The 17,880-nt window shown below is 34.2% G+C and overlaps 1 protein-coding gene across 1 annotated transcript in view; it reads right to left on the bottom strand.

Annotated features, from left to right (window-relative positions):
- Positions 1-17,880, bottom strand: part of LOC150110654 (glycosaminoglycan xylosylkinase-like) — a 125,830-nt gene that overhangs the window by 50,774 nt on the left and 57,176 nt on the right. The window contains exon 4 of the mRNA XM_090400056.1: positions 4,653-4,739. Coding sequence (XP_090256182.1) covers positions 4,653-4,739 — 87 coding nt within the window. The remainder of the gene's footprint in view (positions 1-4,652; positions 4,740-17,880) is intronic.

Here is a 17,880-nt window from a genome sequence, read left to right as displayed (position 1 = left end):
CCGCTGGTTTTAAATTACAACCATTTCTTGTTTACCGTTCACAAAACCCCAGAGCTTTGAAAAGCACTGACAAGAATAAGTTGCCAGTTTACTACTGAAGTAATACTAAGGCTTGGATGACAATTGTTTTATTCAAAGACTGGTTCTTAAATTGTTTTATTCCAGAAGTACATGCCTACTGTTTTGAAAAAAACATTCTTTTTAAAATTCTAATGCTGCTTGACAATGCTCCAGGACATCCTCTTCACATCGGCAATTTGAATGAAAATATAAATGTGCTGTATCTACCGCCCAATACACAGCTGTGATTCAACCTATGGATTAAGGTTCGATTGCTACATTCAAGACATATTATTTGAAAACTACATTTTCTCAAGCAATAACAGCAATGGACAATGATGCTATAACATTATGTGATTTTTGGAAAAATTATGATATTAACCAATGTATCCAGAATTAACATTGGAACTTCATGGAGGGAAGTATCAGAACAATGTATGCGAGGAATTTGGAAGAAGTTACTACCGCAGGAAACACTCGAAGAGTATAATGAGCATAGTATGTTAGAACAAATTCCAAAGAAATCATTTCTTCGATCAAGACACGAAGAAGGTGAACACTGATCAAGACTTGATTTTCCGAAACGAAAGAGTTATAGAAGAAGGGAATAAAGAGGAAGATGAAGGAGAGAAATCGTTAAAAAAATTTACTGTAAAAGGATTAGCTGATATATTTTCTAAACTAAATCAAGGACTTCAGCTACTCAAAAATGTGGATCAAGACACTGATCGTTGAAATTGCAAGAAAACTGGATCTAGAAATCAATATTACCGATATAGAAGAATTAGCAGATCACGAAGAAGGTGAACTGACTGATCAAGACTTGATTTTCCAAAATGAAAGAGTTGTAGAAGAAAGGAATAATGAGGAAGATGAAGAAGAGAAATCGTTAAAAAAATTTACTGTTAAAGGATTAGCTGAAGTATTTTCTAAACTAAATCAAGGACTTCAGCTATTCAAAAATATGGATCAACACACTGATTGCTTCGCCAAAGTCGAAAAGCAAATTCGAGAAGCAGTCAGATGTTATTGCAAAATATATGAAGAAAAAAAAAAGAAAAAATACAACAGACAACAATAACCAATTTTCTGATTTAAAAAACTACTACCGATCGCGAGAAATAACCATATCGTCCAAATGAGTGACAGTTACTCACCTGTTTAATTAACGACACCGCAAATAAGTTTTTTGTTTATGTTAACTAATATTTAAACGAATTTCAAATTAAAGTAAGTGCACTATTTTTGATATGTGTTTATGTATTTTGTTCTTAAATTTTTCTTTTTTAATGTTATATTTATGTATTTATATATGTGCTAATAAATATTCTCGTAGACAGGCTTATACGTTGGTTATGCATTATTAAAACACTTAAGGAATAGAACAACGTAGTTAAGGATATAAATTAAATTAAACTTTAATAAATATTTTCTGATATTTTGGCAACGTCACATTGCCATTTTCTAAAGGAACTTACAAAAAAGTTACGTGCACGTAGGCACTACAACACAGAAACTCGGAATGAAGAAATGAAGCTATTGTTCTCCTAACAGTCCTGATGGTGCCCTCTAGCGGGCTAAGTAGGTGTTCTTGGCCGTTGGGCTGAAGGTCTGCAGATGTAGGCCTCCCAAATTTGGGGCAGTCGCATACAACCAAATTTGTTGAGGTTTGGAGAATTTTTTAGGGCTGAGGCTGATTCCATAAAGAGTCTTTCAAATTTGTATTTGCTACGGTGTATCACTGTAGCTTTCTTCCACCGTATTCTGTGGCATGTATCCAGAGCATGGTCCGCAAGCCCAGAATGACTGTATTTGTGAAAACGGATGTAGTCCTTGTGTTCTGAAATTCTGATATTCGGTGTCCTGCCTGTTTGGCCAAAGTAAGACAGTTTACAACTGCAAGGGACCTGGTAAACACCAGGTAGGTCTAGGGGAAGTGGTTGATCTTTAGTGGAGCGGATAAGGGATGCCAATTTTCTGTAAGGTTTGTAACAGGAGGTCAGGTCATGTTTTTTTAAGATTTTGGTAATCTTTTCCGAGGTGCCTCGGATGTAGGGAATGGTGGTGATGGATTTAGAGTAATCCTTGTTGTGTGGGGGAGGGGGGAGGGGATCTGTGGTTTGTAGGTTGTAATATTTTTTCGATTTTTTGCGGGGGGGTAGCCATTGGCTGAGAAAGTGTTGAGGATGTGATTTAGTTCAGTATTTAGGGACAAGTTGTTTGAACAGGTTAGTTTAGCCCTGTTGTATAGTGTTTTCACTACTCCATATTGTTGTGAGAGGGGGGTGGGATTGTTGGTGAATGTATCTGCCTGTATGGGTGGGTTTTCTGTAAACTGAGAAAACCAAGGATCCATTAGGCTGGCGGGTGACTAGTGTGTCTAGGAAAGGGAGGCTGTTGTTTTCCTCTTTTTCCACAGTGAATTTGATTCTGGGGTGTTGGTTGTTTAAGTGTGTTAAGAAGGAGAGAAGTGTTTCAGAGCCATGTGGCCAAATAGCGAACACATCATCAACGCAGCGAAGCCATATGGTTGGTTTTTGTGGGGCAGAGGCTAAGGCTTTTTTTTCAAAGGTCTCCATAAAGAAATTGGCCAAGGGTGGGGAGAGTGGTGAACCCATGGCTGTCCCCTCTATTTGTTTGTAGAATTTTCCCTGCCAAACGAAATAGCCTGAGTTCATTGTGAACTGAAATAAGGCTGAGATATCGGGAGAAAATTTAGCTTGGATTAGCTCTAAAGTTTCCTTGAGTGGGACATTTGTAAATAAAGAGGACACATCAAAGCTAACCATTATGTCAGTATGTTGGAGTGTAAGGTTTTCTATGCTGGCTTTGAAATGGGCTGAGTTTTTTATGTGTGATGGTGTGTTGTCAGTATAGTGTGTGAGCTTTTTGGCCAAATGTTTAGCTAATTTGTATGTGGGGGAATCAATGCCATCCACTATGGGACGTAATGGCACATTTTCTTTGTGTATTTTTGGGAGTCCGTAAATATGGGGGGGTATAGAGTTAACGGATTAACGGCTTTAATCTGTTGGTAACTTCTACAGGCCAAGAAGTGACTCTCTTAAGGAGCCTGTGAAGTTTTCTAATTTGAGAATTGGTGGGATTGTAATTGATAGGGAGGTAAGTGGCCCGATCTAATAGAAGAGCATTCAGCTTACCTGTGTAGTCCTTTTGGTTAAGTACTACAGTTGCATTTCCCTTATCCGCTTTGGTGATAACTAATTCTTTATTATTCTTTGGCCACATGGCTCTGAAACACTTCTCTCCTCCTTAACACACTTAAGCAACCAACACCCCAGAATCAAATTCACTCTAGAAAAAGAGGAAAACAACAGTCTCCCTTTCCTAGACACACTAGTCACCCGCCAGCCTAATGGATCCTTGGTTTTCTCAGTTTACAGAAAACCCACCCATACAGGCAGATACATTCACCAACAATCCCTCCCCCCCTCACAACAATATGGAGTAGTGAAAACACTATACAACAGGGCTAAACTAATCTGTTCAAATGACTTGGCCCTAAACACTGAACTAAATCACATCCTCAACACTTTCTCAGCCAATGGCTACCCCCCCCAAAAAAAATCCAAAAAATATTAGAACCTACAAACCACAGATCCCCCCCCCCCACAACAAGGATTACTCTAAATCCATCACCATTCCCTACATCCGAGGCACCTCGGAAAAGATTACCAAAATCTTAAAAAAACATGACCTGACCTCCTGTTACAAACCTTACAGAAAATTGGCATCCCTTATCCGCTCCACTAAAGACCAACCACTTCCCCTAGACCTACCTGGTGTTTACCAGGTCCCTTGCAGTTGTAAACTGTCTTACTTTGGCCAAACAGGCAGGACAGCGAATATCAGAATTTCGGAACACAAGGACTACATCCGTTTTCAAAAATACAGTCATTCTGGGCTTGCGGACCATGCTCTGGATACACGCCACAGAATATGGTGGAAGAAAGCTACAGTGATACACCGTAGCAAATACAAATTTGAAAGACTCTTTATGGAATCAGCCTCAGCCCTAAGAAATTCTCCAAACCTCAACAAATTTGGTTGTATGCGACTGCCCCAAATTTGGGAGGCCTACATCTGCAGACCTTCAGCCCAATGGCCAAGAACACCTACTTAGCCCACTAGAGGGCACCATCAGGACTGTTAGGAGAACAATAGCTTCATCTCTTCATTCCTAGTTTCTGTGTTGTAGTGCCTACGTGCACGTAACTTTTTTGTAAGTTCCTTTAGAAAATGGCAATGTGACGTTGCCAAAATATCGGAAAATATTTATTAAAGTTTAATTTAATTTATATCCTTAACTACGTTGTTCTATTCCTTAAGTGTTTTAATAAGTGCTAATAAATAATTTATAAATATTTATGTAAGTTTATACATTTTTAACCTTTTTAAGTTAAATAGAAACCTAATTTATGTAAATATTATAAAATGTCCTTGACTTAAGTCAGAATCGACTTACGACGGAGACGTTGGAATGGAACTCCGTCGTAAGTCGAGGACTACCTGTATATAAATAAAAAATTATTTCACAGGCAGATTATGTTAGTTTTGCACAATCTACCTACCTACTCAAGTGAAATGCTGCAATTTCTCCATTATGTCTATCTGCACCTGCATAAGGAGGACCTGTGATAATATAATCTCTAGTAAACCTAAAAAAAATAAAAAATAAAAAATAAAGGAATAAAATCAGTTATTAAAAAAAACAAAAACATTTAACTGCAGACACATTTTCTAATTTTACATATATATAAAATTTATATATACAGTTGACCCTTGAAGAACGCAGGATTGAACTGCACAGTTCCCACTTACATGCAGTTTTTTTTAATATATTGGAAAAATTTTTGGAGATTTGCAACAATTAAAAAAAATCACAGATATTCATCTGTGCATAGCCTAGATATATCGACAAAATTAAAAAAAGTTACATTTTTTAACGATACTTGTGACAATGATTAGAAATATATACACATTTGCACAAGAATAATGTTTAATTTGCCCAATATTTCGGTCTGAATATTAAAGAACATCTTCAGTGGTTACATAGGAATAGTTTTAAAAAACAAAGCAGAATACGAACAATTGATCATTCACACGTAGAACGAGCCGCGTGATGGCATATCACTAAGTATTAGAAGAGTAAACATTTTTAAAGTCATAATAAAAGATATTAATTCAGAAATTCATATAATAATCTTAAATAACATTAGACTAATGTAGGTTACAAAAAAAAATAAATAAATAATGTGTTATCCTGATTAAACTTTCCCAAATTTTTGATATAGATATACACTCATTACGATTCAAGTTAGGACGTTGAAGTAAGGCCTCCACACTTTCTTTAAATAAATGTTCAAATTTGTAGCGACATCTGTGTAGGAGGAGAGTCTTAGTCCAAAGGATGTTGTGGCTTGTTTCTAATCCATGCTGAGCTAATCCAGATTTCTCAGGTTTGTTGTGTTGAATTGATGACTGATGCTCTTGAATTATTTTTTCTATAGAACGTCCAGTTTGTCCAAAGTAGGAAAGATTACAATTACAAGGAACTTGATACACACCAGGTAGAGACAAGGTTGAGCGTTTATGTTTAGATGAAGGAAAATGGGTGGATAATTTATTAATAGGTATGTATAAGTGGCTGTTAAATCATATTTCTTCAGAATTCTTGAAATTGGTTCTGAAATCCCGGAAATGTAAGGAATTGGAACTCGACGTATTGAATCTTTGCAGTTTTGTGTTTTGTAAGAATCGAAAAGATGTTGTGTACTCTTTTCGGAGAAGCCATTTAGTTTCATGTGATGTTTGATAGTCGAAAGTTCTTTCTGTAATAAATGAGAAGTTGAACAGTTAGTTTTGGCTCGTAGGATTAAACATTTTATGATTCCTGTTTTTTGACAAGGATGATGAGCAGATTCTTTGAGAATATAACGACCTGTGAAAGTTAGTTTTCTGTAAACTGTTGTTGTAAGAATACCAGAAGGTGAACGGATGAGAAGGACGTCTAAAAAAGATAACTTGTCTTTTTCAATCTCCATGGTAAACTTTATATGAGGATGTAAGGAATTGATACTGCTTAAAAAGAAAGGTAAGGAGTCTCTGTTGTGAGGCCATACAGCAAAGATGTCTTCCATATATCTAACCCAAAAGGATCGGTGGGGGAATATAGATGAGAACAGGACTTCTTCTAGATGATCTAAATAAAAGTTGGCAAGAGCAGGAGAGAGTGGACTTCCCATGACAAGGGGAAAGCAACAGTAATTATGGACTCTCCAAACTATAGAAGAAAACTTTCCCTTTTTCTTAGAGATCACTCAACATACCAAGAACTCAATTACAATCCAACCAACAGACAACTGAAGAAATTAAATTCCCTTCTAGATGAGGACATAAGTTTGGATGTAGACAATATTGAAAGACAAAAAACTCATTTTGCAAGGAATCCCCAGATTTATGGTCAACCAAAAATACACAAGATAGATATTCCTCTTCACCCTATAGTGGATTGTATTGATTCTCCTACTTATTGCATAGCCAAATATCTATCTAAATTATTGAAATCACACATTGGCAACTCACGCTCTTTTTTGAAAAACTCTTCTGATTTCTTAAATAAATTGAAAAACATCACTTTACAACCTACAGATCTTATGGTTATCTTTGATATTGAATCTTTATATATGAATGTACCTTTCAAAGAGACTTTAGAATTACTTGCTGACATCTTCCCACAAGACATTATAAAGTTATTTGATTTCATAATGCACTCTGGATATTTCTTATGTGAAAACAAACTTTACAACCAAGTGGAAAGAACAGCCATGGGAAGTCCACTCTCTCCTGCTCTTGCCAACTTTTATTTAGATCATCTAGAAGAAGTCCTGTTCTCATCTATATTCCGTCACCCATCCTTTTGGGTTAGATATATAGACGACATCTTTGCTGTATGGCCTCACAACAGAGACTCCTTACCTCCCTTTTTAAGCAGTATCAATTCCTTACATCCTCATATAAAGTTTACGATGGAGATTGAAAAAGACAAGTAATCTTTTTTAGACATCCTTCTTATCCGTTCACCTTCTGGTACAACAACAGTTTACAGAAAACCAACTTTCACAGGTGGTTATATTCTCAAAGAATCTGCTCATCATCCTTGTCAAAAAACAGGAATCATAAAATGTTTAATCCTACAAGCCAAAACTAACTGTTCAACTTCTCATTTATTACAGAAAGAACTTTCGACTATCAAACATCACATGAAACTAAATGGCTTCTCCGAAAAGAGTACACAACATCTTTTCGATTCTTACAATCCAACACAAAACAGCAAAGATTCAATACGTCGAGTTCCAATTCCTTACATTTCCGGGATTTCAGAACCAATTTCAAGAATTCTGAAGAAATATGATTTAACAGCCACTTATACATACCTATTAATAAATTATCCACCCATTTTCCTTCATCTAAACATAAACGCTCAACCTTGTCTCTACCTGGTGTGTATCAAGTTCCTTGTAATTGTAATCTTTCCTACTTTGGACAAACTGGATGTTCTATAGAAAAAAGAATTCAAGAGCATCAGTCATCAATTTAATACAACAAACCTGAGAAATCTGGATTAGCTCAGTATGGATTAGAAACAAGCCACAACATCCTTTGGACCAAGACACTCCTCCTACACAGATGTCGCTACAAATTTGAACATTTATTTAAAGAAAGTGTGGAGGCCTTACTTCAACGTCCTAACTTGAATCGTAATGACTGTATATCTATATCAAAAATTTGGGAAAGTTTAATCAGGATAACACATTATTTATTTATTTTATTTATTTTTTTTTTTGTAAATTTCCTATATTAGTCTAATGTTATTTAAGATTATTATATGAATTTCTGAATTAATATCTTTAATTATGACTTAAAAATGTTTACTCTTCTAATACTTAGTGATATGCCATCACGTGGCTCGTTCTACGTGTGAATGATCAATTGTTCGTATTCCACTTTGTTTTTTAAAACTATTCCTATGTAGCCACTGAAGATGGTCTGTAATATTCAGACCGAAATATTTGGCAAATTAAACATTATTCTTGTGCAAACGTGTATATATTTCTAATTTTTTAAAAAAGTTAGGCATTATTGAAAGTTTATTTTTTCACTTGGTTGGAGTATAATAAATTTAGTTTAATCCTTTGTTTGCTCACACTTGGAAAAAGGATTAAACTAAATTTATTAAAGTTAGGTATGTCATGAATGCATAAAATGTATCTATTTTATCATTTACTGGTATAAAATATATGCAAATCTTTATAAAAAGTTAAAATTCATCAAACCTTATGCACACAAACACTTACAGACGTACATGGCCATTTGACTTCAAGAGAAATGTAAACAAACATAAGGATGCAGTATTAAATCATAACAGTACAAAATTAACTGTTATTAATTAGTTAAATTAATTAGCATTAAATAAAAACTTTATGATTCATTCATTAGTGTATAGGCCAGGCTACCATAAAGCAATTATATTGCTGCCTCTTCATTATCAATACATGAATTGTTATATTTGTAAAAAAAATATGAATAATTTCTTTTTCATGTTATCTTTTCATTTTTGATGTCTAGTGTTAGTAATACGTATAGCATATAGTGTTTTGTATCATATGTGACAATATATGCCAGCCTGATTGGCTGAGTAATTAGCACATCCGCTATCCAGCCAAAAAGCTGTGGTTTCGAATCCTGCTGTGGGCATGGATGTTTGCGATTGCCTGTGAAAATACTAGTGGTAGGCAGTAGATGACATTAGTGTAGATGATGGACTGAGTAGTGGAGATGGAAAATTGTGGAGTGGGTGTCCTCCCTCGATGAGTCTTGGAACTCCTTAGAAGTGCCATGTCATAATAATAATAACAATATTAATGTAGGTACTGACAGACAGACGATTCATCTTGTAAACAGATGATGTAAAATTACTGTATCGATAAATACAGTACAGTAAATGTATTTTCCCTTCCTTACGATTTTCTTTAATAAGATTTTCTTTCCTCTAGCTTACTTTATTGTAAGAATATAGCATATAATACATCACCATACAAAATATGTGTTAATTGACTACTTATGCTATCTATAAGGCTTCTGGTCAACAGTAAGCTATTAGTTGTTTTTGGGGAGTCAAAAGTTATACGTGGATTTTCAAACAACACGGGAAGTCGGCATCCCTAACCCCTGTGTTGTTCAAGGGCCAACTGTATAATTTTTATTTTTCTGAACTGTGCAATGCTAGATAGAATTTAATCAAAGTGAACTGCTTTGACAAATTTAAATGAAATTTGATTCTTTTTCTTTTGTAAAACTAAATAATATCCTTATTTAGTGACGATCAGGACATTTTATGACCAAAACAATTTGAAATAATACAAATTAAGATTAGTATCCTCCATATACCAATTAACTTTAGTATTGTAAATTTTAAAATATATATATATATATTTTGATAGAAATGTTATATTTTAACATAAACATACAAAAACATAAAACGTGTTTCCTACGATATGCTAATCGGACAAAGCTACACTGAAAATTCAAAATCAATATTTCATAATCAAGTATGGAAATACAACACTCCAAGAATATGGAGGGGGGGGGGATATATTGCTTTTCTTTATAATGATTTCTATGTATATTTTAAAAATAGTATACAGGATGCTCCAAACTTTGGATTTATTAAATACAGCATAACATGTTTTGGTTCATTTAATTATACATTATCATAGTTGCAATGGCAAATTTAATTAGTCAGAAATAGTCTTTCTACGTGAAAGTTACTGCCTATTTATTGACCAAGAGCAAACATATTTACCGGCATAAAGTATGCCACTGCAAATCTGGAAAGTGGGTGACAAATAAGTTTAAACTAGAGTGGAGCTATGCAAGATGAGATGAAGAGATGCAGTTCTCAGTATACCAAAGAACATATCAGAATATTTAATATTTCATATCAGAATATTAAATTCGCAGTTGGACTATCTGAATTCATTACATAAATATATTCACTGGTACTTGAAGTTATGCACATGTCCGTTTATTTCTATGACTGTGTTAGCAATTATGATATAATAGTAACATAATCACTGTTCTACTGTAAGCTACTTATGACAGAATAACAATTGAGCAAGCCAAAAGGAATAAAAATAAGGTGATCATGTTTTTTAGAGAATTTTCCAAATAGACATTAACAGAACTTAGCCATACAATTAATGGTTAAAATAAAGACTTTGTTAAATGCTTCTTTTGTCCCAAAACTGAGTTAGAATTTTGTTTTTGCTAAAGAACACGTTGTCCCTTATGTGGTACAGTGACTCCATTTATGGTAAAATTCAACAGTGTTTTAATGGGAATAATCATATAAAAAAAGGAAAACAAATGATATCTCAGGACCTATTATGATTACGATGCAATAACAGCATTTCATCACGAAATGTAAAATTTTGTGATGAAATGATGCACAAATTCATCTGATCACACTGCAAAGTAATTCTGGAGCGACCACAATGCAAAATCCTTCACTGTGTGTCAAAGCACAAATACCTGATACAAAAATATCTTTAGAAAATGTTGTTGCCAAAGTTTTCATGATTACGGAATGTTGGAGGAGGGGAAAGCAGGGGTTTTCCCCTGACAAAATTGTATCAAAACCATAAAAAGATCATTTTTAAAAAATGATTTCCTTATATATTTTCTTAAGGGAAGGCCAAATAGTGCTTGCTTTAGAACGGCATATACCCTGACAATGATCTGTGGAAGAGAAGAACAAATTCAAGTTATTGTTAAATTTTAGAATAATACGCTTTGGTCTGATTTTATATCTGGAGATGTTGTCAAATATAATCATCTGGTTGCAATTACCTTTGAGATAACAAGGAAGCTAGACCTGTGTAATGTAACGATTGCCACTAATAATGATAACAAAAATGTTTAATCATTTGCTGAATAAATTTTCATTAGTTATTTATTCTAATTTTTGATGGATTAAAAATGGTGTATTAAGAAAATTTCTAAATTTTTAATTAAAAAAAATACTGCAATTTTTATCCTGAACGAGATATATTTTTTCTTTGAATTGCTTAGATTATTATTTCTGTCTTTTTTAACAGCCCTCAAAGATATACTAAGAAAAATTATATTTGCAATAATAATTACAGAAAGGTAATTCTGTAATTAAACAACATTGCTATTGTATTTCATGAGACAAAAAGAAAGAGAAAAAGGTGAATAACTCTGTAATTTACTTGTAATCCATATTTAAAAAACAAAAATCAAAATTCTTCTTTTGTTTTCTTTCCCGTTTAATCAAAAAATAGTTAAAAGCACATTTATTAAAAAGAGATACTGAGTAATGTCCAAATTCCAAAAAAAAAAAAAAAAAAAAAAAAAAAAAAAAAAAAAAAAAAAAGCAAATGATAAGAAATAGAATAATTATTGGTGTTTGGTATGGCATAACATAACTACACTGCTCATAAATAAGTCAACAGACACCATAGTGTGAGGAACAAAAATCTATGGCGCCCACCTTAAGATTTAGGACCTCTTTCACTGTGTTGACTGCAACAATCCTACTAGGTATACTTTCCAAAAGCGTACGACAGCAGTCAGTGAGAATTTTGGACCGTTCTTCCTGTAGGTGTGTAATGAGGTCCTGGCCTGTTGTAGAGCAGATGTGCTTTGACCTCCCTCACCTGAGATTCCAGTTCATCCTACAAATTTATAATAGGGTTGACATAATGGCTCTATGGAAGTCATTGAACTGTGGTAATGTTCATATCCACAAAGCACACAGTTACATAAGTCACCAGCCTTATCACACAGTGCACTGTCTTGCTGAAAGTGACAAAGGTCAGTTCCATAGAAATGACACAAACTAGGAAGCATTGCATTGTCCAGAATGTTCAGATACCTCTCGTTCAATGTTTGTGGCACCACAAACAGAAGTCCAAGTCCAAAGCAGGAAAAAGAGGACCATACCATCATACAGCCACCTCCGAATTTCATAGTTAGGGTTACACATTCTAGTAAAAGACGTTCATCAGGCATCTGCCACACCTACACCCATCTGGTCGGCAGAGGGTGTAGCGTGATTCGTCTCTCCATAACACAGATTTCCAAGCTTCACGTCTCTTTGTACACACTCTTTACACCACTGAAGATGACACTGCATGTGGGTAATGTTAGTTTTGTAAATTGTGGTCCTACCATGGAAACCCATGTTGTGAACCTCAGTGCCAAATGTTTTTGTGCAGATTCATGTTCCAGTTAATGCCCAGAACTCTGCAGTCAAAGTGTCACCCAACAAATGGCTTTTACATATTATCCTTAGCAGCATCTTACAGTCACATTCTGTGAGTGTGATGGGTCATCCACTGCGGTAGCACTTGCAATTATTTCCCTCGGCTTCCATTTCAGTACGGTTTCACTGATTGCTGAGATGGGATGGCCCAATTTGTCAACAATCTGCTGAACAGGTAAGTTTGCAGCATGGTATCCTGTTACAATGCCTCTTTCCAACTCCACCAGTTTTTTACCGGACAGAGTTGCAATGACTTCTGAGCATCATATTCCTCCAATTTATACCAGCTACAAACACGCGACTTGTTACATGGCACGATGCACCTTGCCCATGGGGGGGGGGGGGGGGGATGTCAGTTGACCTCTTTCCAAGTAGTATAATTTCATATGTAGTATAATTTCATCAACACAAATTTACAGTCATCATTTAAAATCACCAATAAAACTCTTAATGCAATTAAGCACAATCCATGACCTTCGCAATAGATCTAGCAAGTACCTCATTTTGTTAACTGAAGTGAGTCATCATCCGAATTATGCTAACAACTCTGGTACCACTTCTTAATTACTGATTCATTCAATTTAGGGTTTCCGCTATCGTATTACTGAAGAGGAAATTTTAGTGTTTTGTTTGCACGAAGTTCATTTGCCATTCATAGTGACAAATTGGACTGTTATCTTCGTTGGGTGATTTTTAAAGTAATAGAAGACTGCAGCTTATTAACATTTCATTCATAAACCAAAGATCTCGAAACAGCTCTATTGAAAAAAGCCAATAACTGCTAACTTTTCCTGTTTTATTAACACCAGACGAAGTCCAAAACACTGTGTGCAAAATTGTTTCTTTTTCAGTAATGAATGCTTTTGTTTTCAGAAACTAAGGGATTACGAAAATTAGAAATATTAAAGCAGTTAGTATGTTTTACAAATATTGTTAATTTAATGTGTATAAGGAAATGAAAAAGAGAATAAATCAATATTGTACAAATTTATAAACATACTAGAAATGTAATTTAATATTCCAACAGAAAAATAATGATTGTGAGAGCTTCGTTTATGTGACAACACATTCACAGAACTCAAAATAGCATGCGCTTATTTCTTTGCATTTGTTATAAAATGCAAAGTTTTGAACCAATTACTTAACTGAGTAATTGGTTCAAAACCATCGATAAATTAATAGATGTTATCAGGCATCTTTAAAATTCTGAAGGCAAAATCTTTTATGAATTAATTAGTGATGAAATTTGTTGTTTGCGGTATAGTCATATTATAGCCAAAGGAATGAAGGCAATGAGATCAGTGTGCGGCCAGTTATTCACATTTGATGTTTATCGACCACGCTTAGATGCTGTTCCAGACTGAATTAATAAGACAAACATCCACGGCCCTGGTGGGATTCAAACTCACAGCTTATTATCTGGAAGAACACACATATACACTCGGTCAAACAGGCCACAGACAAGGTGCTGTCTGTTAATTGCATATGTTCTACTGGTCAATTTGTCTGTGTTGAGGATGGGGAAAGAAACTGAAATACAGTATCTGGATTACCACCTTGCATCTTCCCTATGAGATCAATAACCTAATCTAATACTAAAGACTGGGTCCCCCTGTAAAGATGGCTTTTCATCGTGGCACTGATGGTCAGCAAAGACTTGACAGCGAAACAAGCGAAAGCCAATGATACTTATTAATTATTCCTGCATTATATGAGGATTTTGGATCCAAATTTCAAGATCTGTGATGAAAAATCTATTCAGAAAACACATGCTCTACTGATTTTGTTTCGTTATAAGACATTCTTCTTTTGAATGTGATTCTGCTATTTCAGAACTTTCCTCTTCTCCTCAAACAAATTTCTTTGATTAAAAAAAAAAGGTTAAAAAAACTCGAAGAAAGAACTCTTTAACATACAATATTCTACATGATTGGCACACTGAAATGTTCCGATTAAATGGAGATTCAGTCAAGTCATTTAAGTAGCCCAATTCAACACAAGCGTTAAGTTATATTGGCTAAAACTAAAACGTTCCATATTCTGCCTTGACCAACAAATGAACTCTTTTTTCCTCCTTCGTTAATGAAAATTATGAAATCCTTTCTAATATACGTTTCTTATTAATATTTAGAGAAAATCATATTTCCAACTCTTTAGGGCTATCATTACAGTTATGCATCTTTTGCCAACTGGAATGAACCAAGTTATTGTTGTTCTACGGAATTTCCATTGAAATTACGTTATAGCTTCTTAAGGTCATGAAGGGAGCACGTTATACCTTTCGCAACCTGATTGAACTTTTGCTGTTCCCTTACACTTATCAGCTTTCAATTTAGAACTTTGAACAAATCGAATTTTAGGGAATTGCACACGCCAAATTGTCACATTAATTTGATGTCCATTGCAATATGTGTGTAATCTGGATGCCCTCCTTTCCAGGTGTTTACAACCTGGATTGAAATTTATAGATGCCCTTTCCAGAGTTCAAAGTCTGTGATTCTGATGAATCTCTGGCTTTTAACACTTAAAGGAATCGAATGTAAAACTAAAATTAAGTTTCGGAATTCTCATTTGTGCTGTTTTCCTTCTTAAGATTTCTCAAGGATCAGAAACGGTGGCCGCGTGATAAATGTAATATGCAGATTGCAAACCTATATCAAGATAATTTTAAAAAATGAAGATGTTTTATCTGTCAGGTTGGTTGGCCGTAGTTAGCGTATCAGCTCTCCAACGAACAGGCAGTGGATAGGAATCTCACTGTGGCATTGCAACGTTAATAGTAGAAGGTTAATCCTGTGCGAGACGACTACGAGCATCTTTTATGAAGCCTCTTCAGGCTACCAATAAGTTCTGTTTGGTCGTTAGAACAGCTGGTTTCCAAATATCTACATCTTAGCTCACCCACGCTGTTAATGTACTGCAAATTTACCTTTTTTTTTTCCATTGATTGGATTCACATTTGCGAAAAATTCACATTATACCTTTCTTGTCGACTAGCGTGCTTGTATTTGAACCAAATAGAGCTTTTCTCAAGAATGAGTTCAAACCACAGTTCAAGATTGATAGCAATTGTAAAACATGATCACCAGAGTCTTATGGACAACCCTTTTTGTGATTTTCTTTCCGTATTTCATGAAGTTTCTAACATTGTCAACAGAGGGTGTTCCAACTGCTTAATTTTCAGCTATTCAATAAGCCGAACACTCAGTATGTATTACTGAATTCATTACATATAATTCTGTATTTTCTCCATAGTGCAGTCGGTTTCAAGGTTGCCCTTTGTGTGAAAAGATCGAGATTCAAATAATCATCATTATAAGGGATTTTAAGAATATTACAAGAATAATCATTATAAGGGATTTTAAGAATATTACAAGAATAATCATTATAAGGGATTTTCATTTGAATTTAAGTTAGATGGTCTCATACAGAAGTATGTTCAGGCCTAACCACCCTATTCCATCGAAACAGTGTGGCAAGGCCTGAACACACCATTGTTTCATCCCCCTCTCCTGGAGATGGTGACAATATTCATTCCTATTCTTCAGTGCATACTCTTTTAAGTGCATGCAAATTTTGAGCTTTTGCACAAACTCGAAAAAAAATTTAATACTTTTCAATTCTACACATTTTGAACTTAAACACAGTTCGACATAAATAACCCATCATTGAATTTGAGATATTTTTAATCCATTTACTTATAACTTCCAATGAACTTAGATAAAATCTGCCAAGTATATAAGACTCGGGCAAGGCAGTTCTGTTCTGTTGACTGCAGAAGGGTGAATGTTATTTCATTACTTTGCAACAGGTAAAATAATGTTATGGAGGTTAGAATACAGTGATATTTTAGATGTAACATTATAAAGAAATCTTGTCTCAGTCTTGTTAAAAGCAAGTCCTGTTTATCCAACTCATTTATGTTTTGTAATACTGTTACGACTATGGTGAAAAATGACTTCTCTTCTAGGAGAAAAAATCTGGCATTGTGGATGAGAGAAAGATTTAAAGAAGAGAAGGACAAGTAGAATTGATTGAATCTGCTATGATATTCACACTTTTAATTTCATGATCTGCATCATCAATGAGTTAAAAACAAATAACCCAACATTGAACCGTCTGGAAACACTTGTTTTAGATGCTGAAATTAAAAGCATTTCAAATAATTAAACAAATCTTAAAGTTGGGATGGGGGGGGGTATTAAAAATAATTGGCAAGATGTGGTACGTCATGCAGATGAATGGGATACTTCGTTACTCAGGGAAATGTCTGTGGCAACTTAACAGATTAAACTGTTTCATGTCGGTGGATAAAAATCATGGCTAATTACTAATTCTGGGAGAATAAACCAAGAACAATGGAAGATAAGGCAGCAGGAATATTAGTACTACCCAATATGAGTTCGTCCACAAACTGTAGTAAGATAGCAAACACTACAAACTGAATTATCACGATGATTTGCAGACTTTCTTGGTGCAAAGAAACATAATTATTCTGCCCACATAAGTGTTTTTTTTTTTTAATACAGTATTATATTCCAGTTCAAATCAAATGTCAATAAGGATATCGATATTATGACCTAACTGATTTTCTGTTGGTTAAGTATCTGATAAAAATGGCAATTTTTGCAACATCAAATTTAGTGAAATTATTGCAATATTGTAACTAAAATCAGTAAAAACATAAGGGAGGGAAATATACAGATGAGAATGAAGATAAAACAAAGGAGATTAACGAAATTACCAACCTGAAAGATGATTCAGGATGAATAGTTAATGAAAATTCAAAAATAAGCTATGTCCATTATTATTTTAATAACATGTAGTAAGTAAAAGCAGTAAGTGCTTTAAAATATTCCATTTAGATTTTATGCTATGAATAAAAATGTTATATGTTTGCAACAAAACGGTATCATATTTTCACTTTATCCTGCAACAATAGATAATTAATAACAATCACTTATTAATGATTGTTAGTAATTACCGACTATCGAACAATACCAAACAGAATAATGGCCCTTTTGCACACAGTATTTGTTACATGTCCAGTTGTATCTAGCAGGTGAATCTGTTTCTACTAGAACTTAAAATTTCTATTTAATTCTTCTCAATTGTTTAATTTTTCAAAGTTTAGAGCTTTCAAACTATAAGTGACAGAGTGAGTTTCAGGTGTTATTTATTACTTTAACTGAGGAAGTAATATAACCATTTAAGTATACTAAGAAAGATCTTTTCAAATATTTCCAATGCTATTTGAGATTTTATAAATACAACATTAGTTAAAAATGCAATATTGCATTTTGTTGTGTATCAAAGGCAGTTCAGGTAGAAAATTAATTACAGTCAATTTATTGGTCAGAGGTAGCATACTCTTTTGACACAGGTAAATATTTCTATTAGTTTATCACATTCGGTTAAAAACACACATCTAATAAGGATTAATCTTATTT

This window comes from Typopeltis vanoorti, chromosome 1 (genome assembly GCF_054136105.1).
Source record: "Typopeltis vanoorti isolate ZY-2024b chromosome 1, IOZ_Tvanoo_1.0, whole genome shotgun sequence".
NCBI lineage: Eukaryota > Metazoa > Arthropoda > Arachnida > Uropygi > Thelyphonidae > Typopeltis > Typopeltis vanoorti.
The sequence above is the reverse complement of the archived record's forward strand: the minus strand, read 5'-3'. Positions and strand labels throughout refer to the sequence as shown.